The 27,877-nt window shown below is 38.9% G+C and overlaps 1 protein-coding gene across 1 annotated transcript; it reads right to left on the bottom strand.

The window, feature by feature from the left end:
* Window positions 1–766: 766 nt before the first annotated feature.
* LOC105562835 lies at window positions 767–27,448 on the bottom strand. The gene is made up of 9 exons (XM_012013936.1): window positions 27,229–27,448; window positions 11,149–13,898; window positions 4,997–5,080; window positions 4,126–4,776; window positions 3,414–3,949; window positions 2,728–3,258; window positions 2,206–2,408; window positions 1,694–2,061; window positions 767–1,178 (listed from the first exon to the last, which is right to left on the bottom strand). The coding sequence occupies exons 2-9, from the start codon at window positions 13,393–13,395 to the stop codon at window positions 1,020–1,022; spliced, it is 4,779 nt and encodes a 1,592-aa protein (XP_011869326.1). The 5' UTR covers window positions 13,396–13,898; window positions 27,229–27,448; the 3' UTR covers window positions 767–1,019.
* Window positions 27,449–27,877: the final 429 nt, after the last annotated feature.

The following is a 27,877-nucleotide window of genomic DNA, read 5'->3' as shown; positions in this document are numbered from 1 at the left end:
CATTACGCGCTCGCATCTCGTCGTGAATGAAAAATGCATTCCATTAAAATAGAATTCCGCAAATGGCAGCGTGTAGAAATTATTGCATCGGGTTCGCGTGCACGCTCCGTGGAAAATTAACGAACCGAAAGAAATCGGTGAAAGGTCATTTCGTGAAATGGTATTTTTAACATTTCTAAGATACTGATAAGTTGCTAATTCTTTTAAGAAATAAATTACGACGATATAATTAAATAAAAGAATTTATTTGGAATTTACCTAAAATATCCCAGCCAAGAAGCTAATTGTTTTTATTAGCGCTGAGATTTTTATTTCCATTTATTTCCTTCAAATAAATTAAAAATAATTTGTATTTAATTTTCCAATTGGCATTAGCTTCAAATAGAAAATTTCTATTTAATTCTCTCAGTTTCGAAAATGTAAAACTCATCTTCGTAGACTGAATTTCTTCCGGTTCATCTATTTTTCCTAAGGAGTGAAGAGTCGCGGCCTATCCGTTCTTTATTTATTTAATATTACATATCACACCTAAATGCTGGATGCATGTAGAAATCTATAAATATAGGCCAGCTTTAATAGGCATCTCGAATCCCTTTTAGATCATTACGAAGCTATTGTTGGTATTAAAATAGTGCGATCTTAAAATAGCTGGCGCTTTATGACTTCTTTTCTGTTATTGTATTTCAGAGGGTCTTTAAACATGCAATTAGATGTTTATTGTGACAAGGATTATCGGCAATGTTTAAATGAGCTCTTATTTCCGAAGTATGATTTGGTGATACTGTGTGTAATTTTCCTTCTTAAATTTTAATCTTAGAAACATTACATTGATTATTTTCCCTGATACTTCTTGTTAATAATAAATAAATAATTTTCTTTTGCTCTGAATTCGGCGATCGGAATAATTGTTTATTTGCAAGAGCTACTGATCTGTATTTTTTGTGTTTTTAATGAAATGGTCGATACGCGTAATGTGTCAACTTTTCGGCGATGAATTTTATTCATCATGTCTTGCTAATTTAGAGTGCCGATTCTACTCCTCTTGACGAAGATGTCGAGCTGCTCAGATCCTCTGAGTGACGTGTATGTGACGAATCGAGAGAAGTCACCGAGTCGCTATCGTTACTGTGCGGACTCGAGTAATTAGCCGCTTCCTGCAGCCTCATTAACATGTTAAGCTGTAAAAATAGGTCCAAGACAATTAAAGTCGATTAATTAATAAGGTTCTTAATTACCATTGAATAGTTCTTACATATAAAGCAACATATATATGTATATATATAATTAAAACAGTTCTCTATCATTAATATACATATACTTAGAAGATAATAGAATAATAGATCTTCTTTCTCTTTGTTACAATTGATTTAGATTACGATTTATTAAATAAATGTTATATTTATTTAAAAGAATCATTTTCCATGATGCGACAAAAATATATAATTAATTTATATAAGAATTATCATTTTATTATTGTTATAGTCAACAATTTATTTAGATCGCTGAATTCCTTTGATGACGAATATCATATTCCGATATCTATGAAGGCTATGAATATTCTTCAATGTCAAGAGAGAGTCACAAATCTCGGGATATTTCTTTTCAATTTTCTAAGTATTTGAAACTTAAAATTCTCGTACGTTTAAATATCCGCATTTTAAAGTTCTTGAATTTCAATACATTGAATACTGACCAGAGGATCTCCTTCGGTATCGCTATGAGTACTTCCGAGACTCTTCACACTAGAGGCGCCCACACCAGAAGTGTGCCCGCTGGATACAACATCGTATCCCACGTCTTCGGGTCTGAGACGCAGAAGAGCGTCGCTGCCGCCGTGTACGGCATGCGTCGAGATCCATGGATAGCTGGACGTAATAAATTGCGCTGGATCCTCCCATGTGGACTCATCATTACCGTTCCCACTTACGCGTCTTCCATATAGCGTCAATCCTTCCCTAACTGCTTCAACTAGGTAAGGTATTACTGAGTAATTCCACAGGTCGGTAAACCACACTTGAGAACCAGCCACTTCCATTGGACATGACAGGAAGAGTCGCGGACCTAACAAATCGTTACATACTGATAAGAAAATTGATAATTAAAGTTCAACAGTAAAATTGTTGAAAATTTTCCTTTTAAGTTGAGTCCATTTAAAAATTGGGCTTTTTTAAAATGTAGAAATGTATCTTAAATATTTTCAGTTACCTATGGTGACGTCAGAGCTGCTATGACTTTCTAGGAACTTGTTAAGATGCAGCCATACGCGCGGCAGCCATTCGACTACTGCCGCCATTTCCGCGTTCCTCGTCCCGGCACACTCACGCAATTCGTGCTCCAGTAGTTTCCTTCTCAAATAACGTCCTAGAAATCCCTTGACAGGCTCCATATGATTCGCACATAATACCCACCTGTTTAGTTATATAATCAAAACCAAATTGATTAGAAAAGATCTTTTTATTCATTGTTTATTGTAATAGAAAAGAGATCTTTTATTCATTATTTAATTAAAAAGAGTAAATAAATTAAATAAATTGTATGTTACAGTAAGATGTACTATAATACATTCAACTAGTGATTCTACAATTAATTTTTAGCATTTGACTTCTAAGGATCTTTCTTCAAGACTTTATAGCTACATCCAAAATTAGATTTAGAAGTTAGTAAAATATATATCGTATTAAAATTTGTAGATTAAATTATAGATTATATTTCCAAGAGTGGAAATACCTAAAGTTATGATGTAACTGCAAGTTGGTGGTACTGCAGGTGGCCTGGCTCATAGTACCGATGATAGCAGGACACGATGAATGTCTGGTTCCTAGAAGACCGCTGAAGAGTTCACCCAGAGATGCCGCGTGCTGAAGATTTTCCAAAATAATCACCCTAGGTAGTTCATCAGCAGCGTTTGAATCACACCTTTCGGCGATATGTGCGAGATATTGGCGCAATTCCTTGCTGGACTTATGATCGACGTTGAAAGTCGCAACGGCGGCGGCGTCCTTCGTGTCATTGTCGGTATCTACTAGGGCGTGCGCCAGTTTCCCAGCTAAGTAACTCTTCCCTGTACCACTTGGACCGCATAGAATCACCCTGCGATGCTCCGTCAAGAGGGAAATTAGTCGCTGAACGATAGAGCGCGGTATCAAGGTGTCTACCGCCAGCCAGGAATAGCCCGACAGTACTAGATAGACAGTTTTTACGTGGCCGACTAGATAGCCGCAGGGTAACAACTCGGGATGCTGAGAATCCGTAGTGCATCTGTCACGTGGAGAAAAAATAGATCTTAATAGAGAACGCTTTTATGGAATTGAACATCCAACCATTTTCAAGACCATTAAAAAATCTTATATCTAGGTATCTTGGTGTTACGTTAGGTATTACACTATTTTAGTGTTTTTTAATTAAATGCGTACCTGGAAGCCTCGCCGAAATGATATGCGGCGACACATTCGACGCCAAGACCCAGATTTGTCACAGGGTCCACTCGAGAAACGTATTCCTTGAAGCAACGCCTCACCATAGAGTCCAGTGCGTCCCAGCTGGTCTTGTTGCTGATGCACATGTTGGCGATCACGCAGTGTGGTGGTTCGCCAACGGTGCCGTCGGCGGAGCTGCCGGTAATCAAATTGTAGTTGAAATTTCGCTCACTGCCGAGGTAGACGGCCACGTTGATTCTTTTGCCGTCGGTGTCTTGCTCGAGAACCGGTTCCGCGGTGGTCGCGCTCGACGGCACCACAGGGTGTTCGACCGGGACGTTAAGATCTTCCAGTTGATCGGCCGTGGAACTGACGTCGCCGTTCGACAGCGCCGCGACACTCGACGCCACCTCGGTCATGCTGAAGCGTCGATCTGGGTCACTGGGTAGAGAGGACTGCGACGAGGTGAGCGACTTCGAGGTCACTAGTCGCTGGAGACGTTCATTGTTCTGCTTCAAGTTCAGCATCTCGTACTGTGGAAGAGAAGTGATAAAATCGTATAAACTATATTAATTGGCAATGTAAAAATTATACTTCTTCTCTAGGTAACAAATAAAAAATGTTAACTGTAAGTCGTCAAGTCTCTCGAATTTGACTCAACTCGAAATTATATCGTATTTCCTTTTCGTAGGCAAAAAACTGTACTCACCCTCATCTTGATGACCGTATCCTTCAAAGACTCCAACTGATGGGCCGAGGATAACGCTTCCAATCTGATATCTGTGAGCACCAGGTCTTTCTCCCTCAATTGCTTCTTCAATTCATCCACGTCTTCGTCCTCTTTCTTGTACAATGCCGAGCTGCTCTTGCTTCCCGACAAAGGATTCTCATGATCTGGAGACTTCTGTCCGTTGCTCCTCGCAGTTTGTGCTCTCGAAGACTCGTGTTTGGACGCGGTTGGCAGTCTAGGACTGTTGGGAGCGCTCAGATCACCGCCGGGGCTCTCCTTGCAATCCTCGGCATCGGAGACCGAGCCGTGTCGGTTTTTACGCGACCTTGAGAAAGCCTTGGAGAAAGAGCTGCGTAACCAGCCTTTCTTCTTATGATGACTGCTGCTGGCCGAGCAGGCGCTACTTAATGAGTTTAGAGACGTCACACTGTCCGCGGACAGTTGTCTTGCCATCGCGCCCTGATGGTGATTGCTGCTGCCACTACCGGTGCAGCCGGTGGTACCAGACTCGGAATCACCCAAAGTATGACGTCTACCATTATTCGCAGCTGCACCGTTGTTCAACCCAGCTTCGGCACTCTGCTTGCGCAGCCTCTCGATCGTTTCTCGGAGTTCTTGAAGCTCGGAATCCTGAAAAATTGCCGACAAAAAAATCAGTTGTTTTTAATATGTTGATTAAGTTCAGAATGACGTGTTTACACATTTCTTTTTCTTTTTCAATGAAATGAAAGAGAATATATTATATACTTGCGTAAAAATTTTTGCAAAAAGATCTCTTTTATCAAATCGCGAGACTTGATTAAAAATTCAACATTCTTAGGAAAAATTAATACTTTTAAAGTGTTTTTACCTTCTTCTCAGCTGTAGCTGTCAGTTGCTGCAATCTCTGAGTCATATTGGACAATGATTGTTCGAAAGCTGAGACCACGTGCGCCTGAAACAAGCAAATAACGCACAATGTTTAATACAATTTCAAGTATATTTCGTACATTTCAAACTGAAATTTTTATAGATGATTTATTATGATAATAAGTCTATAAACACAATCGTGTTTCGTTAGTCTTATTTCGAATAATACAATTGTATAAATTTGTAGGACGATAATTTTGGGATAATGTGATTTTATTATACAATTTAATATTATTGTACATACCACACGTATTAATTTTATTTCTGTTTTACTAATTATACAGTACCATTGTATTATTTATTTTCTTACGTCATATGAATCGAGTTTGCAATTATCAAGATACAAAAATGAAAACGTACATACATGTGATTTTGTCAATGCAATTTCTACGTTATCTCGTGTCAAATAATAACTATGTTTTAAACAGCGTCTGGCAAGGTAATTTCGACGAACGTGCGGGGCGGAGATTAATAGTCGTCGCTGTAATCTTTTTTACGAGAGATACCGTGTTGGAGTATCGGACTCGTGTTTCCCGTCACGTAATTACTCTCTTAGGACCTGAACGTGTTTTCAACGCTGCGCCATGACACGAAGAAGATAATCAGCCGTGGCGTAGGAAGAAAGTGTTCACGCCGACGAAACGCTTGATAGTCTAAACTGGAGCGATGCAAATTCTCTGTCGATTTCTTTCTCCTCTCTTTCTTCGCTCCACCGATTTTCTTCATCCATTCCCGCGCAACAACGGCTGTTCGTTGTTAACACTGCTCTTTTTGTTATTACAACTCACGACTGTAACCGATACGGCAATGACACGGATCAGTAGTATTTTATTTCAGCTTAAGAGTTCGCAAGCAATATCGTTGCATCTGACATTACGATTAAATTTTGATTATTTTTTTCAAATGAGAAAATAACCGCGTTATAATGTGGAGGCGCGAGAGTTTTGCTCTCTGATAATGATTCTCGATAGTAAAATTCTCAAAGCCACAAGAAAATCGTTTGAGTTGAATAGATGCGGAACGCTTTCCAAAGAGATGTTTCGTTTGATATAACAAGATGACTCACACATCTTCCTTACTAACTTGTAATTTTCTTTTCGTTTTTTTTTTTGCGAAAGAGATGAAAATGAAAAATAAGAAAGAAGCTTACTATTTTACGTAGAGAATGATTTCTGGTATGTATATTAATAATAGCTGTATCTAAATTAAATCTAATACGAAATCAGTTCAATTCTGTATTAAATATTTTAATGTTTGAATTTTTTATCGTGAGGCAAAAAGCTTTTTCATCAAACGGAAAGAAAAAATATTTCGGAGAACATGAAACTTACAGCCCTTTCTGAGTGGGGTCTTTATTTGCGGAATAAAAACACGGTCGTCGAACTCGTTTCGATTGCTATCCCGTTATCACGTAAAGATCCCAAGAGATTCCTTCGGGATCGGTCTTTAAATCTCGAGTGCCGGAGTTCGTCATTGTTTCCACGAATAGAAGCACCATCCTTTCCTTCCTCCTCGGAAATATAATATCATGCGATCATAAAATTCTAAGAGGACAATCAGCGGGGCTTTTTTTCTCGCGGAGGAGCGAGTGTGGCGTTTCGTAAGGATCGTGAACAAAGGGACCGGTGAGAGCCGAGGATTCCGTTGGTGTGTGGGTGCGATTCTAAAGTCGCGCGTAATTCCGGAGGAATTATACCGCTCGTAAAACGGTAACAGCAAACGTGGGACATGTAATTCGTTGCCGCGCGAGCGGGTGTCTCGGGGCCCATTGTCCCACCTTATTACTTTAACGTGCAACGTGGAATGACTCTCGATCCTGCAGGGATATGAGGTTCTCCTTCGGACATTGACCTTTATATTTTCGGTAGGAAAGTTGTGCAGATCCAAGAGTAAATTTCTACACTTGATTAAGCAGCATTAAAAACAGATGCACGGTTGAAAAATTTGTGTTTCCTCGTTAAAAAAATGCCATGTAACTGAGAAATGAATATTCTTTAGAAACAAATCGATTTGAAAGTTTCTCAAAGAACTCTTAATTAGGCGGAAACAGTGTTTGAAGATTCTGCACGTGTGTTCAAAGAAGATAAAAGTACTCGAGCCCGAATGAGGTCGGTGGGTCCACTTGCATGGGCCTCGGTATGGGCTGTAAATATTGGCTCCCACGCTCGCCGCTAATGTGCCCGGCTTCACCTACCGCCGAGATGCATCCGAGAAGTGAGTACACGATGTACGCTCGTAAAGACGACGACGACCCACCTACTCGCCTTACTCGGCCTTACACCTTTCTCGAGCACTTTATCTCACGTCAGATTGCGTTCGATACATCGAGACCTCGATGCACTTTTTGAGCTTTGCCTCTGCGATGCGTAGTTGCGGTCGCGCAATGTTAATTGAAATAGCAATTGCGAACAACGAACAACATTAAAATATGAATACAAAATAATTTTGTTCAAAGGAATATATTTCTTTTTGCAATTAATACGCCGCAAGTTTGAAATGAGATTGAAGATTTCCAAAAACTCTTTCTCAAGTCGGAATTGGAGTCCATTCGAGCTAATCTATATCCTACGTAGACCATAGACGGAGAAAGTGATAACTGTATGTTTACCGAGGCTCAGAATGACGGTGAGAGTGTTTAATTTATAATTATTGTTACATGTTGATATATTCTCGATATCAACTTCTTATAATAATAGAGAAAAGTTTCCTTTCACCGGAGGAAAAGTCTCGGTTTCGCCTCGTTGTGCATCGAGCTTAACGAAGGGTCGGTCGACTCGAAGTCGAGGACGAACGAAGCTAAAAACTGGACCGGAAGCCTGCGGCAAAAACGCACGTGCCGAGGAGTAAAATGCATCGCGAGCGGCGCACAGTGACTCGCCTTGTTCTCCAGGGAAAACACCAAGCGAGCGCCGGTGCATCTTGACGAGAGAGTACGTCGTGGACGAACGGTTCGGCCGATATTTTAATCTTCAACGGCCCTCAATTACGTTTACCCATGTTATGTATAAGATTATTAAATGTCCATAGTATAATTAATTACCAATTAGACGTATCTATATCTTAACTAGATAAATATGAATATATTATATTTTTCTCTTCCATTGATATGCAAAATTTGTTAGAGATAATTTATAAATTTAGTTTACTTTCTCAAGTACTTTCCAGTAGTATGAAAGGTTGAATTAAGAATAATTGAATTGAATTCAAAATACATGGAAAAAATTAAATGGAATCTCCCAGGACCTTGTAATTCCGTGGAATCCACGTCTCGAATTTTTCGAGCAATATTGCAACATCCTGTAACGTTTTACCGGGAAGAATATCGCACTTCTGCGGCCTGGGAACTGTTAGCCCAGTTAGTTCGGGTCGTAACGCTTCGAGGATTACGCCGTGTTCACAACGTACCTTATCCCCGCTGTTCCCATCACAATGTACATCCCCGTATAATTGCTCGAACAGAAAGGAGGATGAGGGTCAGCATTATACTTAATAATTAATGCCGCAAGGACATGTTCGGGGCCAAGGTCTTAACTGCGCTCTCACATTTCACATCTTTTCTTTCAGGAGATTCTTTTTAGATATTTTCGTATTGAATAATTAATGAGTAACCCATAAGAGAATTCGTTTCTTTATTTATTTTTCACTAGCCTGAATGAACAGATCTCTTTCGTTACAATTTGTCACATTGCGAAAAACTTTTTTCTATTCATGAAATGTTTTACCCATAATAATGGCAATATTTTGTTATAAATTGCCGTTTTCTTCTGATTTTATTACAGAGATTTTCTGTAAATATTGTTTACAGGGGATATTATCTTTCAAAGCAACGTGTGTTTAAGATATATCTCATAAATAGTACTATTTTATTTGTCAATCTAGTGAATACACTTACACTTTGTAATCGTTGAACTTGAGAGCAGAGAAATCGCGAATATCAACATTACGTTGTGTTGCACTTTACGTTATAAAACATTGTGATTAGCGTTACCAATCGTGATGAGAAACAGAAAAGAAAAAAGATTTTGTTTGAAAATTGAAAAACGAGAGTATCCACGTGTATACAAGAGGGTGCATGTTTACATACGATATCCGGCCGAAAGAGTATATCCCCGAAACACATAAATCTTTTTCCCTCTTGCAGAAGCGGTAGGGATCCCACAAGGGTGTTTATAACACAACGGTCTGTCACAAATTCCAGGGACAGTTTTATATCCTTCTACCACGTGGCATTTAAACGTCTCTTGGATGTTTCGACCCGATGGAAAACGAAAAAAAATCAGAGTTTACGATAATTGCTTTAGCAGGAGTATCTGCTTTTTAGGTGTCAATTTCTAACTGATCTTTCCTAAGAAAATGTCTCTGTTATAAAAAGAAAAACGAACGTTACCACAAATTGAGAAATAAAATTATATAAAACTTTGTATATATAAAGAAATATATCGTATATGTGAAATTCATATTGCGAAAACCAAATGCATATCCGAAGCAATAATTGGCTTGGGTGGAGAAAATAAGCAGGAGGCGTGTCGCGCGAAGCACCGGTGTGACTAAAATTGATGTTTTTAATCAGTGCGGTTGCAGAATTTTGAGACCGTAAAATATCCAATTGCATAAGAAGACGGAATACACAGAGAATAAAATTCGCGATTGACCAATCGTTCTGATGCCAGTCAATTGTGTAATTCTCCCGCGAGGTCTCCGATTATCGTAAACTGCCTTTCTTCACTTCGTTCTCAATAGACGACGGAGAATGAGAGAAGGGCTTGTCTTTTTGACGAGTTATTTAACTAGTAAAGCAGGTCTCAAGATTATCGAGAGAGAAATTGGCAGTTACTTCTTATTGTTTAAACGTAATTAAAAAGCATAGAGAATTTTCATAGAAATATACAGAAATTGTAAGAAAATATTGAGAGTAAAAATTATAATTAAAATAGAAGAAGTTGTAATTAAAAAAATGTTTGTAACTTAAATGATCGATCTTACGTAAGATAAGCAAAATGTAAAATGTGTGATTTTAATTGACGACAGCCACGTTGTCGTTGACAGGGTAGGGCACGATTACAAAGAGTGCCGAAGTATGCGCGCATAATTATTCAATCGGGACCCACTGCGAGAGTGGTATTGTCGACCTACGCTTTATTACGCGTCACAATCGTCTTACTGACGGAATGCGCTGAGCTCAATTTCGACGGCGAGGCCTCATTATCGAATTTATTATTTCATTGCTTTAACTACCCGCAACGGTCACTGCGGATAAATCATATCTATATATATCACCATAATCGTTCGGAGTCGATGCACTCCCATTGACGTATTTATATGACAATTCACACACAAGCAGAAAATGTATTACCCTCTTCATTTTTTATTTATAAAATATCAATATGATTTTTAGAGCTATGACTTTTAGTGCTATCTATACCTTAATAAATTTTACCAACAGTATCCTGATTTTTATCTTGATAACCAACTTTTAATACGATAAATTGTATTTACAATAAAATATCAGTGCTTTTGAAAAAAAAGTGAATAAATCAGTTGCATGTTTGTAAAAGTAATAATATTTAATGCATATAAGACGGAAGGATAATTAATATAATTTTATATGCTGTACGATCGGTCGTTCATAGCATAATATAAATTTGAGTGCGAAGCTAATTGTGCAGCCATTGACGAAAAAGTTACCACACGATTTTCGCCAAAGTAACGATCCCATAAAGTCGCCCGTTTATTACATTTTAATATGGCTTGTTTCTCGTAAGACGATCACACTTTGCTGATGTTTGCGGCAACGCATATAACCTTGCAAATTTCAATGTTATGTACGTGATCTGTATTTTGTTGCAAATTAACATTGAATATATCGAATAAACTAGATGCATAATTGTAATTTTCTCCATTAAAACTTAATAGTTTCTCAGAAATGAACGCCTCTAATTTTTGTTTATTTCAACGTGTGTTTTGTTTTATGTAATCGTCATTATGTTCTCGTATTGAGAACTATTGAGAGAAGTATTAAAATCGCGACGTGCGATCGCAATTTCGATATACCTGTCTTTAACTAAGACGATCCACCGACGGTAATCAATTTACCTGTAAGGATGGGCAACTGCGATGCCTGTACTTTCTAGTGGCCAGCTCCCACCAGGGTATCACAGCCTGAGTTCCTCGTGGTTTCACAGGATCACTAACCGCATGTTCATATAATGGCTCCAAGACGGGTCCGTTCCCAGAGAATCTCCTAACAGAATCGGGTTGATCCTTGGCGAGATTTCCCCTTCTCGGTAGAGTAGCGAAAGCGCTAGCTTGAAACTTGCCGTCTGCTTCCTTAGATTCCAAAGAATTATGTCTAGTACTGGGAAAGAGATCCTGCCGTTGTAAGCGATTGGATCGCTCCAATTGTCCTTTAAGAATCACCTCAGTGGCGTCCATGATAGAAAAAGGACCTTGCTGAACTTCCGCGAGGTTTTCATCGGCGTTTTGTTTCCGACTGCCATTTGTGCACGAGTTCTGTAGATCAGAATCGTTACGCGAGAATTTTTCATCGAGAAGTTCCTCGCTGGATTTGTGAAGCGGCTTCGAAGATATTTTGGGTCTTCTCGAGGGTAGCGTATCATAACGACGGTCTTTCAAGCGATTCTCCATAGATCGTACCCTCTCTAGTTTGCCTGAAATCCTCTCCAAGACCTCGTTAGGAGCGCGTTCTTTTCTCAGTAATGATTTTTCCTGGTCGACTCGAGAGCGATTCCTGCGAATCGTACTGGTGACCGGCGATTGATCCTTCTTCTGAATCGAAACTTCGTCGTCTGTGGAGGACGACGAGTCTTTAACCTCTAAACCTGCAGATTTGCTTCTCTTCGGAATATCCTTATCGATGTTAGATTTTGATTGATCCTGCGAGGTACTTTTTTTCAAGATCAGCTCTTGAGAAATTTTGTTCCAAGCCGAATCTCGTTTTTGAGCATCGCAAATCTTCGGTAGTTCTGTTAAGGACTCACTGATGGCGTACAAGGATTCAGTAGATTTGCTCGATGAGGCTGTGGTGGATCCCGTTGAATGTCTGGATGTATTTTCTATGGATGAGGATCTCGGGAGGACTTTGGGCGGAAGTCTACCCTTGGAATTAGGTCTTCGAAGATACTTGATATCCTTCTTGGGTTCTTTTTCATTTTTTTCTTCAATAACTTCATCTATATCGGCGCTAATAGGCGGCATGGGTGCCATGTTTCTCTGCCTTACGTAGCCAAAAAGATTTCCGGATTGATCTTGCGACAGCAATTCCCCTTTAGCGATTCTGTTAATCACTCCGTAAGTTCTGGGACTCGTCTGCATCACTTCATAACTTTTGTCGATTTCTGCAAGGTTGCGGTTGATGTCTTCAATGTATTTGGCTGTAGTGCGGTAAAGATCGCCGCTGGGAACATAGTTTCCGTCAACTATAACCAATCGACGTTCGCGTCTAGGCTTGGAGATCACTTGGGGAACTGCATAAATGGGTTGTTGGCCTTTGGAAAATCTCCGTTTAGAATTCTCCAGATCATTCTTGAAAACGGAAGTGCTCTTTGAGTTCTTGAGAAGATCATTTTTGGCATTTTCCAGGTCTCGAGCGTTCTTTCGTTTATCATTCTCCATTTCAACGTAAGAATCGTCTCTAGTTTTCAAAATACATTTGCTTTTCGAATCTTTTATAGAGCGATTATTGAGATTCTCGACAGCCTCCTTGGGTTTCCTAAACACATCTCGTCGATTGTTATTGCTATTAATGAAATTGTTCTCCTGAGAAGTCGTACCGACGACGCAGAAGGGTTTCAGGTTTGTCGGGAGGTCCTCCACTGGTACTGTATCATAAACTCGCTGATTACAGTCGTAATGAGCACAGTCTTCAGGTTTCCTTTCATAATGGCAGCAGAAATTGGAGCTAGCTTGATAAGCCCCCTTTTGCACCTCAGAATTCTTCAGAATATCATTACTTTCTCTTAAACGGTGAAGATTGCCATGGGCTGGCACGACAATGTTTTTCGAGTTGCTGCCGAGTTTGTCACGTCGGGAGAACGTCTTCAGTGTTTTGCGCGGCTCCTCGAAATCCCGCGACCTGATGGCACGCAGGGTGCCATAATTCTCGATCAATGGCTGATCGTGGCCAAGGTCGGCCCATCTGGGCACCTGTCGCGAGTCTTCCGAGACCACCCGGAAGTTGGAGAGGTGCGGCAAAGCGTACGGGCCACCTGCCTCCTTTAACAGTTCCTCAGAGTCGGAACGATAGACGGCACGCGGTCTGCCGCGCGCTCTTATGGTCGCATAGCCATCGTGAACGCGGCGTGAACACACGTTTACGTCCATCTTCAACGAGCTGTTACAAACTTTTTCTCCTTGACATGTGAAACCGGCAAAGGTTCACATGATAAATATTTTAAGAGATACGCACATCTTGAAGAAACTGAAGAAGATGTAGAATTAAAAAGATTATAGATACTCTTCTTTCTAATTTCTAAAGAACATAAGGTCTAGTTTTCTAATTTTGAAAAAACACTGTACGGTGCTTTCTTTTAATATCTCAAATCTATCTTACAGATGGTAAGTAATATCATCTTTCAATTTATGCTCTATCATATTACTTTTAAATTTAATTGAATTCATGTCTCGAAGAACATTGTGTTTCTATGTATACGTTTATACTTTGAAACATGAGTTTTATATCGATGGAATTTCCAACATCTTGCATCTTGAAGCACATCTTTTGATGAGGTTTGATCACATCACTGTTAACAAAACTCACAGATAGTCGTTTTATATCGCGGATTGTTCACTCGACGACCTTTGCTCATCATTTCAGCCACGGATCTCTGCATGAATAATTCATTATTTGCTTCGGAATAGTTTGCCTGGATATCGATGCAACCAGCTTATTCCTCTGATACGTTCGCGATACTTTTTTTTATGTTTTACTTGTACACAAAATTTTCTCTTCTTAAAATCATGTGATCGTGGAACAACATGGCATTTTGAAGAACTGTATGAGAGTTTTTTGAAATTTTACCGTACATTTTACTAATAATACACGTTACATTATATCTCTTTTATTTTTTATTACAGTATCATTTCAATACTATTTTTCTAATTTTAGAATTGTTTCAAATTCAAAATGATATAGTGCGTTGTTAGTCTAACGTTGAAGAAAGGTCACATATACGACGTTGTGTTTAATAGAGCAGCAGCTGTTGTAACACCATTATTGATAACGCATTTAGGTCTCGAGAACCGATGACGTAACATCTTGAACTACCCAACAATCTCGAGATTCTAAACTATACTGATCGAATAGAAAAGTTACTTGTTTATATAAATTATATTTGTCATTATTACATCATTTAAATTTACCCAGACGCGGATAACGAAAGTAGCCAAAGAAAAGGCAAATAGCGCATTAAAGGGTTAATTCGGTACTGGAAAGATTAACGGGTTCTCGCCTAAGTTAGACGCTATAATAAGAACCGATGACCTAAATCGACCCGGAATCATCCAGGGCATATTGACTTATCAGCGAATGACGAGTATGGCACGATAAGGAGTCTTCTGGCAGCATCTGAAAATGCGCATCTCTTGTGCTATTAATTAAGACCATCTGGTGAGGAAAAGGCACAAGAGCGATACCAGGTATCGTCGATACGAACTAAATCGGTTGTAGGATACATGTATTCGTCCAAGATTAATTACATTATTTCACAAAGTGGAAATTCAGAGATAACTGTAACTAGAAAGCTACGCAACACGAGGAAATGTTAATCGGCCAATTAATTAATACTATCACGATGCTCGTGAATCTGGAATTCAAGACTCGCTGCTATCCATGCGGATAATTAGCTACTTGTTAGTTATAGATTACGCGTTCTATATATCTTTTTTTATTTAGTCATAAGGTTTATAGCTTTTACGTTAATAAAAAATTATATAAGGAAAATAAATATTACTTTCATAAATATCTCAGTGGCGACATACACTCTTAGGAAATAATGTAAAATAGCATTTATGTTTAATGTGGAATATTTCTTTTTTAAAAACTTAATTAAGTTAGAAATGAATTTTTGGAAAGAGAACTAGAGGAGGGTAAAGCTACGTTACATCACGGATGTGAAGAAAAAATTTGGAGGCAGATTCTAAATGTCCACTTAGTCGTCGGTTGGTAATTAGCATAAAGCCCGTTAGTATTCGCGCGTCTAAATTTATTTATCAACACGCCACGTACAATTCGAAGCACCGACGTTTCGCTCGTCACGTAATCAAAGTTCATCTTGTCGTCGATTAGCATGAGGCCGTCACTCGCTTTTTCGGTCGTTAACGCGGCTCGTAGGCGCGTAGCGTAATGTAACGACGGGCATTACAAGCGATTTACAACGCTTATAGACTCGCGGACGAGAAGCAGCAACAGGATGATAGATATGACAGCGCGCAAAATTGCCAATAAACGCTTTTACGAGACTGTACGAAGAAAAACCGATTTTCTGAAATTGAAATAGTTTCTCGTGTAATTATTTAATTATATTGAAAAACTATTTTTTGTCCATACGTCGCATCTCTTACATGAAAAAGGGAAGACAAAGAGAGAAACTTGAATTTATTCCTGATTAGTAAATATTTTCTACATACAAGTTTTATTATTTGCAATGAAATATATTTGTACAAGTTTTTTACATCTAATCAAAGTTATAAAATATTTAACTTTTATCTTTCAATTAATATATCTTTTCTTTCAACAACCTTGCAATTTCTCATATCTCAATTTTTATGCTGATTTAAATTCAGAATTTAAAAGAACTGAAAAAGAAATTGATTAATATAATATTGTATAATTTCAATTATTTTCCGATAATTTAAGTTGTACAAAACAAATGGCATTTTACCAGAAGACATTTCTCGCTTGTCAACTCTTTGGTCTTAATGTTTTCTTTCGATTAAAAGATTTTCTAGTTCGTTCTATTCTCCGATCGGAAAACGTGAACCGGAAAAGCGGTCGATTACGTTATTCACTTCCATCCGAAAGCGCACGATTCAATTAACATTGTGGTGGAAGGATACTCTCGGGCGAACGCAAAACGTTCTGCGGATGATATACAACTCTCCTCCATCGGGAAGCGGCCGTCGAGGTCGACACGGCTCGGAAGCCACGGGCAAAAGAGAGTACTTCGTGATCGTTATTGCGAAGCCGAGCGCGCCACGCGAAACCAGAACGCGTGAAAAGAGAGCGAAACAGAAATTATCTCAATTTTTTTTATGCGCACTTTAAGGATAGCACCACAATTATCACATTTATATCAAGCCGCACATTTTGGCAAAAACAAAGATTCGGCAAAATTCACTAAAATGTTTCTACGAATCACATTGATTCGATGACATTTGGGTATATGTGTAGCAAAGAATCATGCAACTCGCATGAAAAATTGCAGGTAGAAAAGTCCAGTCATCGCCGAACCTTTCGCCATCCAGATAATTAGCGGTTATTAAATCCCCCTCCTTCCTCTGTTCTCTCTTTTCTCTTTTTTCACTCTCCATCTCAACGTAACTCGTTTTGCCTTTACAGTTTCTCGTTTTACATTCAGCTTTATTGCGAGTAGTTGGCGGCAACCTCTCGCGAACGCAGCTTCCGGGATATGGATCGAGCTGAGCGATCTAGACGAGATTTCGCGGATGAGCGAGAAACTCGTTTCCGGGAAATTTTATGGAATTTCGTAATCTCTCGATTCCTAGATGCATTCACGAGGATCAATATAATAATCTTCAACGGTTAAATTTCTCCTTATGAGAGAATAAAGGGGCGGAATTTAAGAGAAAGGAAATGCAAAACGGCAGTCATTAAAGGCAAATAAAAATTGCACGTCACGCGTGTACTGCTCGAAGGAAGTCTCCTCCCCTGGCTGTGCCCCTCTTCTGTGAAACGACATCCGCGGCCGCGACGAGGCTTTGTTCTCGCGTGCACGCGTGCATACGCACGTACACGCGTAACGCAGGTGCATTTACTCTGTCACGAGCGTTGGCCGCGTCTCCTTCTTTTTGACGGCTGATAGAGCCATCCCCCATAAATATTAATATCCCTCGATACCTCTTGCTGCAATGCCTCTTCCTCCCGGTCTCGTCGTCGTCGATCTTTCTTTACGTTTCGCCACTGTCAGATATTCGTTAATGAATATATATTTAAAACTAAGTTGTAACAAGTTATCAGGGTTGGGAAAGTTACTTTATTAAAGTATCTGTTATAGTTACAAGTTACCAATTCTGAAAAGTAACGAATCGTTACTTTGCAGTAGCTTTCTTGCAATGAAAATTAAAATATCTTCGCATTTGAATTGTAAAGCGTCGATAAAGACATTTATGCGCAAATGCAAGGCTTAATGCGATCTGTGTAGGTTGAAAAAATATATAAACTATTAATGTAACCGAGTTAAGTTACAGATGAAGAGAAAGTAACGAGGTACTTCCCAACCCTGCAAATAACGATAAATAAGAATCTATAACATGTATTTATAATACAAGTTATGTAGAAAAATATGCTTTTCTAATGAATTAATAAGAAGAAAATATTCATCTTTAAAATTACTACAATACCATATTATACAACGCAATTATTATATTTTACTACGTTGTATAAATTCCTGCTCGCAACTCTTTACGCGTTCGCCGGAAAGACAATTCTTCACGCAACATCTGTAACTTGTGCAACGTGCAATTTTTCGCGAAACGCTTATTATACGTTACATGCACAAAGGGCAAAGCAAGAGTCAACGGCTCGTGCGACAACGATCGCGGACGGGCTTCGCGCGAAGAGGACGACGGCCGACCGAGGGCCGACACGCGCAAGTCTCCGACGAAATAATTACAGACTCCTGCGACGAGATGTAATCCCTAGGTCTCGACGCTCGGCGCAAGACGCATGCCGGAAAGATCCGTAATTTGCTTTCGGAGCGCGACAGGAGCGTGCCACAACGCGCGGTGATTGCCCAGAAGATCTGCATCGGATAAGGATGCGCCCGCATCCCGTAGGACCCGTAGGTGATCCCGCACTTTTCGGATAAAGGGCAAAAATTCTTCAATCTTAATCGAGCATTGCGTTTAAATTAAGATTTTAACATCTAATAACTGATTTGACAATATCCACGTATAAATCGAATCGGGATATAAATTAATATCAAAATACTTTTCTATCGTAATTACATTGTTATAATTACGTTACGGCTTCCGTATTGTTGCCCAACTGTTTTGTTTGTCCCTTTGTAGTACTGTAATCTCGAGTATCGCGATATTTTATCGTGGGCTCTATTATCGGTAGCAAATAGAGAGGATCAGATGCGCGGAGTGTGTTATTAACGCGCAATTTCGCGTCGTTTCGAGTGAGATAAATGCGGCGTATCTCGGGAGAATCGCGGGCTCGACGTTATAAACGTTACGTAACGCGACGAGGAGACGATGTCGTTGTACGGGGAGTCTGCAAAGTAAAACAGCCTTCATAAATCACGGGAAGCGTGCTTCGCCACCAAACGCCAAGTATACGACGATTACTACTACTTGCTCAGAGCGGCAAGAAACCGCAAATAGACGAGATGACGATCTCTCGGTCTCGGCGCGCCGAGCAAATCGGGATTTATCGAATCGAAACCCGCGCAGAGAGCTTGCTGTCCCGTCTAGCTAAGTCTTCCGCTTTTTCCGATCATCGATATACCGGGAGACAGGAAAGTCACGTCTCCCCGCTTCGACTGTATCGAAGCGATAGTAACGGTACGAAATGGGATGTTGGGAACGTCACGAGATCTGTTGCAACTTAAAATATGACGAGAAATTTTGCAATTCTTTCTCAATCCTCCAACATTCAAATGATATGTGTAAAATAAACTCGATCAATTTTTATATAACGAGTATAAAGATTAGAGAGAAAATTAATGAAGGGAAAACTAAATGTAACGTTAAACAAAATAAAACAAGATAAATAAACAAAATACAATAAAATGGAATAATAAATTAAGCATAAATTTTATAATAGAAAAGAAAGTGGAGATTGAAACGTTTAAATGGATATAATCTGAAGGAACTTCGGGCCTATAAATTGATCGTTCTCTATCAACGAGACGATCTTAGAACAATATATATCGCGGCCATTAAATTTCAAAGTAAAATTGATACAACAGGTTGCGTGACGTAATCGCATCGTCACGACGATTAATGCTACTTATTTTTCAAGGAAGCTACCATTCGATCGATGATTTAACCCAACGAGATCGCGCAAAGTCTATTTCTTTTTTCTTCAGAAACCGAGTCTTCTAGACAAGGTCGATTGCGATTGAAAAGATTGGTTTCAGTAGAATGGAATGTAAAATCAGTGCACGTCAGCGACCAAATGAGCCTGCAACGCGACGATATTTACTCTGTCTGTAACGCGTATGCATACAGATGCTCGGCACATGTTTTTACGCGCGTCACGTGGACTTAACATTATCTAGAACAGCCTCGCTTCTCGTTTTTCTCTCGCGTAAAATCTTGATGATGCGATTATATCGTGCAACTCTCGGAAGACAATGCGTGAAAGGTCTTTAAGAGCAGCCATCGTGCAGAAACACGCATCTACAAAAATTGTTTGTAACAAGAGAGATCATTTTTAATAAAAGAAAAATCTATTTCCCCCTCGGACGGTAGGCATTGTTTTTCTTATTAGTAAAAGAATAATTGAAACTACTATCAAATATTTCTCGTCACAGTTTTGAAGTAGCCGTTGATTAGTGATTGCACGTTACTAGATTATATATAAATAAAATTAAATTAATCGTGAAATTTAATTTTTCTACTGTTGTACAGACTGCGTCATAGAATAAAATAAACGTGTTCCCGTAATAAACCATATAACTCTATTTAAAACTCGACGTAAGGTGACGAAAAGATTGGAAATAAAGTCGAGATAGGAATGAAGATGAAGATGCGATGGCAGCAATAACAACAAGTGCGGTGATAATGATTCGTCATAATGCTCGTGGGTTTAATTCATGTGCCAGAACATATATACGTGCGCATGGACGTCCAAAGGCCCCGGAGGCACAGACGCTAAGAGACCCGGGGACTTGATTGGAGCCAACTACCCAGCCAATCCCGCAGTCCCGCTTATTAAAAGTCGCGCTGTTGTTTCGCCTTTTGTCTCTCCTCTTAATGTTCAACGTTAACTGGCCGCCTTGAACGCGCACGTCCGCCTTTATAAACGTCTCTACTTTGAGCGTCTTCTCTTAGAAAGCCAGCTTTTCTCAGCGTAAATATCTCAGAATTCAAGGACATGTAAGTTCCAACGGAAGAAAAGATTTAATGAAACAAGCGTCCGAAGGTTTAAATATTTCAGCCTGAATCTAAATATTCAAGCTATCCTAAGCAGGAAATAGATGAAAGTTCAAGGATCACCCACAATACGAGTATTATAATCGGTGCGATGACTTTGATTACCTCCCCCGACTAAGAATGTCTTGGCAATCTTTCTTATTCTCGCGGAATCCATTTCCACTAATGAAGGTAATCGTGAAAAACACGAAAACTCTCCATTTGAGTTTCGTGTAATTAGATGGCTAATTGGCTATCGAGATGACTTAATCCGATTTCGGGATGGATGGAAAAAGTATGATTCGAGGAAGCCGAAGAGACCCGGACTGTCTTGCCCCATGAAAGAAAAACGTCGACAAAAGATAAGCTCGATATGTATGTACTCGTCACGAGAGGCTGCAGGATCCGGGCCAGACCCTTGGGACCAGTGGCGTAGGCCCCGATCAATAGCCTTTGATAGTTTGGTAGCTGCTACTTTTCCAAAAATCTTAACGCTTTTACAGACTCATTGAGAAACGTTAAAATATTAAGGTATTATTGAAAGTAAAAAATAATATCGAGATATTAAAATGCAAATACATTATGTTTTGTTATCACTGCCACTAGGTTTCCTGTTAATCTATCAAGTAAATACATCTTCCATTTCTCGGTCGAAAATCTTCCCGAGGTACTTGGTTTTCGGATTGAATCGTCAAGAGCAGCACGAGAGTTTGCGCAACACTTTGTCATAGAACAAAATTCAAGTGGTTGTAAAAGTTTCACGAGGCATGAAGAGAGTGCTGCTGCTGGATGTCGTTTTGCGGCAGGACCGCAAGGAAAATAATGATTGTAATTTATGGCTGGCCGCGCCAATGGACCCGTCGCTCGGCAAGTCCTGTGGATTAACGGAACTCCCACGCGTGCCCTCGGTATATACTGTCTTTCGTTCCAAGTTCATGAATCGCCTAAGCCTAAGACGACGTACCCTTCCTAGTGGGGAGTGCTCTTACTAGTGCAGAGTTAACCCCCCTTTTTCTAGAGATGCAGAAACTTCGACATATTTCATGTATAATTCCATTTTCCTACTTTTCGAAAAATCTACGTAGAAACTCTCTTCCGCCTTACTGATTATTGATTTACCGTTAAATTTCAATAATATATGTATTACATGTATTCCAATACTGATAATTATCTTTATTATTAATGTATCTGTTAATAAGCATTATTTGATTCTAACACACATTCGACAGTTAATATTCAATGTCCGGTTTAATTTAAACATTCTGCACGTGCACACACACATATACATGTATGATAGCAATAGATATTGATTACTATTTGTGATTAGTACGTTACTCTATATGGTGTGTGCAGCATGGGCGCGGTTAGAGATTACAAATTAATTAATGGAAATATATGCATCGCGTGATCGGCCACGCAAAAGCGAAAAAAAAGCCACGATTGGTCTATACTGTATTCAAATTTCGAGACACGAGAAAATTGCATTAAACACGTACATACATACCTAACATACCTAAATACAATGTTAATTCTTCGTTTAGTAAAACATTTTGTTTCCAGGGGCGATTATACTTTTTAAGAAAAATTTCTATATTTGTCAATATTTAAGATTAAACATTTGGACAATAAATGCCGACTTAAAAATCTAAAGAATTGGACGATAAAACTTTTATTTCTCATCGTTTATAGATGATAAATTAGAAAAAAACCATTAAGAATTTAATAAAATTTACTAACTAAATTAATGTACCTATAAAATTAAAGTTTAAGTAAAGTTCGGTCGTGAACAAAAATTGGGCGAAGTCATTACTTCGCCCTGATACTTGGTTTATCCCCTTTCGTATTTTTACAATTTTCAGTGTTTGGTCGGCAAATACAATACGAGTGTGTATCTCGGAAGAGCGGCAAATTATACGACGTAATGAAGCAAGCAAGTGGAGAAACTCTCGCATTACGTGGCTTAATTGCGAGTATGTGCGCGCGTCGGCCGCTAAGATATCGCAAGAAAAACGCAGTCGTGTGCTAGAATCGTCAATAGGATATACATATGTGCCATATGCACGATATACATATATACATATGGGAGCACCAGTAGTATCTGGGCCAGTGATGTATTCCCATCGGCTGGCCAGTAAGAAGAACTTGGACGATCTCCGTTTTTAATTACGCTCTAAGAATCAATTTGAACGGTATCCGGATCGAGAAACGCTTCTGCACCACATGGTCAAGGTGTTGTAACATAGAGCATCGAAGGATAGTGGGAAGTGATGCAATCATTTACAACCAAGTTACTCGTAAAAGTCCAACTCGCCTCGTGAATCATTCCAAGTCGCAGTTAACAACGAGTCGTTCCGGGGTGTTATATCCGGGAGATACCGAAACTTTCTTTCTACCAGTTTCTCTTTCTAAAAGTACAATGAATTTAATTGACAGTATCTATTAGAATAGAGATTTGAGCACTAAAATAACGAACTTTAACGATTAGATATTTTTCATAAGACTTTTCAGGGATATCCCGCGTGTTGTCCCTAAAAATCTCCTGGTATGGTAAAGAATCACGCTGGTTGAATTTCTTTGGAAGGGCAGCAGTCTTGGAAAATGATTTAAGGGTTCTTTCGTTTCAGGATCGCGATTGTTGCCGCCGTAAAATCGGGGTCAGACGACAAGGCCGTAAATCTTTTGGGCCCTCGGGCCCTACACACAAAAGAACGAAACAGGGCGTGTGTATTGTCAGCCCTCTTGCTTCTTACTTTCGATACTACACATGTCTCGCAAGGATCAGCGATGGCGAGACGTATACCTATTTCTTTCTGCTATTTCTTTCGCTAAATATTCCGTTTGCTGATCGCTTTCGTAAATTCACAGCAGCGATTTGTCGAAAGAATCGAGGGGACACAGGGATTTGTAATTCTCCCCTTACGGATAATACCGTTCCCGAAAATATTCTCACAATCGCTCGTATTTCATCGTTGACTTTTGGTAGTAGAATTCTGTTTACGATCGAGGGATGCGCGTTGTGTTTTCTCTCCTAAGTTGTTTCATGCTAACAATTTTTAGGCTGCGTTGAAAAAATAACATTTGGAACTTGTATAGAATTTATTTTCTTTGAATAGATATATATAAATTAACTGAAAAACGGTTTTGATTGAAATTAAAACTTTTGTTAAATTTAAGAGAAAGTTACCTGTCTTGTTATTTTATTTTTAATCACGTTTGCATTAAACTGACTTGTATAACAAATTATTTCGGTTTTATAGTAACTATATGAAGAAAATATTATATAACAATATAAATTAGAATTAAATCAATTTAATTATTGCGAAAGCAGAATTGGGATGTGTATTTTTTCAAAATTATTTTCTGGTATTCTACCTATTCTTAAGAGGATAGTTCTGTTTAGAAATCACGTTTAAGTAAAATCTCAGATTTCTATACTCGAGTGGTCTAGGCTCTTTTCAAGTATCATATGTTTGCGGTTCCATAATGGAAATATACAGCAAGTATTGAAAATAAGTAAGTTCCAAACAAGATCGTATTACTTATAACACAAGAAACTGCGGATAATGATATAATTCCTAAACTTTTTATTACCATAAATTATGATATTCCTAAATTTATAACATGACTATCTTAGGTTCTTCTGCCAACACCAGAAGTATAAGTGGCAATATGTGGAATTGTAAAACATGGGAAAAATGCTCACCATTAATCTCGATAATGCGGGCGCAATTTATTTGTCGGATGTGATAAACATATATTCGATCACGCCTGGTCTACCATTAGAAGTTAGGCTGCGAGATTTATGATAGCGGAGCGCGCGTGATAAGCGATCGTAAAACAAGGGATCGAGTTGAACAGAGATTTAAATTTCCACGTACGAGCCAATCATCTTCTCGAATTCCCCGAGGCGGTGGTCGGTTTCTACAAAGTTTTACTACCTGTTGCCCAGCTTCCGGAGCCAGAGATCGTCTACTGGTATTTCGCTCTCTAAATCCCTAATCACAATTGCGATGTGGTTCATTGCGTTTTTGCATCGAAAGTTTTAACTAGTAGAAAAATCTATGAAATTTTTTAAGGAATAAGACATTCCTACGCACTTGTAGCTTTTCATAATTTTTCAGTTGGTTTATGCAAAAACAGTTGATTAAGCAATAAGAGAGATTTATCGTTTACAAGAAACGTTAATTAAAAGCTCGTGAAAACCAAGAGAATCGCGATTACCTAAAGTCTGTATGCTGTAGAATGATAGAAGTTTTCGATAGGAGTTTCAGATAGGAGGATTCGAGTCGCTTTTTGCCTGGCTAAAGTAAAGAGATGATCGGGATTGCGTTTTTACGAATTAACAGCGGCTGGCCTGTTTACAGCGCAATTAGCGTCCGAGGCAAAAAAAATCTGAACGGGTAGCATTCGTGTAGCGAGAGGAGATTCGCGGGAACCAATTCGGGTCGCGTTTTGGATCGAGCGAGCGAACGCTTTAGATTTTCCGCTCCGTCGAGCGTTCCGCGGCGATTTATGTTCTACGAGCAATTAAACGTACAATTAGAGTGTGGAGTGTTAGCTAAGCATGTGTATGTGTGTGTTGTGACTGTATGCGCTGCTCTCCCTGACGCCAATGCGACACCGAAGAAAGACAGTAACAGTACACAGAGTTCTAGAAATCTAATTAGTTGGCCGATTGTTTTCTTCTTACGGTACGCGCAATCATTTATCACGACTTGCTCTCGTGTGCTACCGTTATATACATGTAAAATCTAATAAAGTTAAAACAATTGCAACATTTTTTATTTTACAATTAGAATCTTAGAATAAAAATATCCAAAATAATATCGAATGTTAAGATGTTTGTTGTAATATAATTGTGCGTTATTTCAATTTCTAAGCAGAGTTGCAAATTTGCAAAACGTATAATACGTTCATCATGCAACGTATCAGGAGATGAAGTTATAGTTTCTCTCGCGAATACATATGCCTAAAAAATTTTGAATCATTTTGTGTGCACCTTATACCGAGGTTGCACTTATTTTAAGAGTATGGCTGCGCGTACATAGGGTGTCGATAATCAGGGTTGGCAAGTAACTCGTTACAGTTACTTTTTTTGGCAACTCTAACTTAACTTCGTTACTTTCTCTACATCTGTAACTGTAACTTGACTCAGTTACATTTTTTCGATAACTAGTAACTAATTTAATAGCTACATTAATAGTTACTTTATATATATATTTTTAAACCTCCACAGATCGCATTAGGCCTTGCATTTGCGCATAAGCTTTGTCAAAACTTTACAATTCAAATGCAGATTTGGATATTTTCATTTTCATTGCAAGAAAGTAACTGCAAAGTAACGACTCGTTACTTTTTGAGTAACGCGTTACTTTTCAGAATTGGTAACTTGAAACTGTCACTAGTTAGATTTTTAGCGAAAAAACTGTAACTGTAAATAGGTACTTTTACAAAGTAACTTTCCCAACCCTGTCAATAACTATATACGGATGCGATATCACGAGATTTCTTCAGGGATTGAGTTGGTGTCGTGCGCGCAGAAAAGAGAAGAAAAGCAAACGTGAAGAGGATGGCGTACGCGTCGGGAATGCGCAATGCAACTGGCGACCGCGCAAAAATCCGCGACTCCTAAGAACGACTTAGGAGGATTCCCTTCATTTCTACCATATACGTACACGTGTACATCTGAGAGTGCGATGAACGAACCTGTGACCTCGACGAGGTCTCCTTACTGTTTGCGCGACGTCAACGTCTCACCCGCATCAAAGAACAATGAAGCAAAATTATTCCTCATTTTTTATTTAAAACGACTCCTCTTCACATTACTTAACTAATGCGCGCTGTTCATTGAATTGTTAATTGGAGAAATTATAGGAGGAGAACTTGACGATTACGATCAAATCCTAATTAATTAATTTCTTCTTTTTGAAATAAAAATTAAGTTACACGGGAGAGACACGCAATTGGTTTCCTATTCAAAATATCAGCAAATTGTATGTAAAATATGAATTTTCATAGCGACCGATCTTCTCGTGTGTACATGGGCATCCTCGATATTGAGAATCGCAAAGAGGTTACTGTGCTGTAAGGGTAACGCGAGAGAGAAATGCGGCATACTTAGAGAATCGCGATAGCCAGCGAGATGAACGCGTGAATTCGTGGCGTGTAATTTAACGCGAGACCTTACGTCGAGAGTTCGCTAAAATTTACTACGAGGAGATTATCCTACCAAGTATAATGGTCGAATTATTAAATTATCAGAAATATGGCTCCATATTTATTTTAATTTTGCCGTTTAATTCAGATTTTCAATTCTCGACTTGAATGAAAATTATTCTAACGCAATTAATACGAATTATACGTAGATAATAAATTATTGATATTTAATAAGTAATTAGTTTTCTAATTGTTAATTTCATTAAATATTTATGTGCTTTTGTAAAGAATTGTATCACCTGCGTATCAAGAGATTAAGTAATAATAATTTAAAGTTTTAGCGTAAAAAAAAAGACTAAGTAGAGCTGTTAGATAAAGGAACAAGATCAGCGATTTATCATTATTATCATGAATAAGTTTAGTTACTCATGTAAAATTGATAAATTTAGTTTCGTAAGCGAGTCAATCTTTAAGTAACGCACGCACGTATTTCCTCACATTAGAAAAAAAATCTAATCAAAGTGAGATAAAATTGCGTTACTAGTATTCCAATGTCCACACGCTTTAGAATTCGAATCTTGTCGATAATATGCGATAACGTATCAGAGGTTAGCCTGATGCATCGTGTGCATCCGAAAAATATCGATAGATCCAGACGAATGATTCCGTGGCAATTACTTTGGTTTCTAATCCTCTCCCTCGACAACCCAAAGCTGCCGTTTCAATAATTCGCGCGCTACTGGAACCTTTGAACTAGATCACATCACTGCATCGATCCCGATCGCAAACAAAACACTAATGGATCACGATCGATTCGCGAGGAAAAAATACAAGCGCGACACAAAGCGCTGCGCATCTCGACGCCAACTGAGCACGAGTGCGCAAAGCGCGCTCTACACTCGGCGGCGGTTTACAAGGCCCGAGTGACGCTCTATCCTATTGGTCGGCGATCTGAGACCTCGTGGTCCCGCCGCCATTCGGTTGCAGGTGCAGCGAGTCCACGGGACCACGAGGCCTCGGCTTGTCGGCCAATAGAGAGAAGCGTGGGCTGCAGGTGCAGCGAGTTCCGCAGGATCGTTCACGCTACGCAGCGCGCGCTTTTCAAACTAAAACCGTCTCAGCTGAATATTTTTTTTAATAAATACTTAAAATATTGGTTTCGTTATAAATTAAGAAAATAATTTGTGCTTGTTATTAAGTGTTTCAATAAAAAGTAGAAGATTATATTAAAATTGAAATTGAGGATATTTATAGATAAAGAATAAGTTGATAGAGAGATAAATAGGAAATCTCTGTAATAGAAATACTTTTTAACGTAAAATAAAAA

Source organism: Vollenhovia emeryi, unplaced genomic scaffold (assembly GCF_000949405.1).
Source record: "Vollenhovia emeryi isolate VEMERY1.0 unplaced genomic scaffold, V.emery_V1.0 DF939183.1, whole genome shotgun sequence".
NCBI classification, from domain to species: Eukaryota; Metazoa; Arthropoda; class Insecta; order Hymenoptera; family Formicidae; genus Vollenhovia; species Vollenhovia emeryi.
The sequence above is the reverse complement of the archived record's forward strand: the minus strand, read 5'-3'. Positions and strand labels throughout refer to the sequence as shown.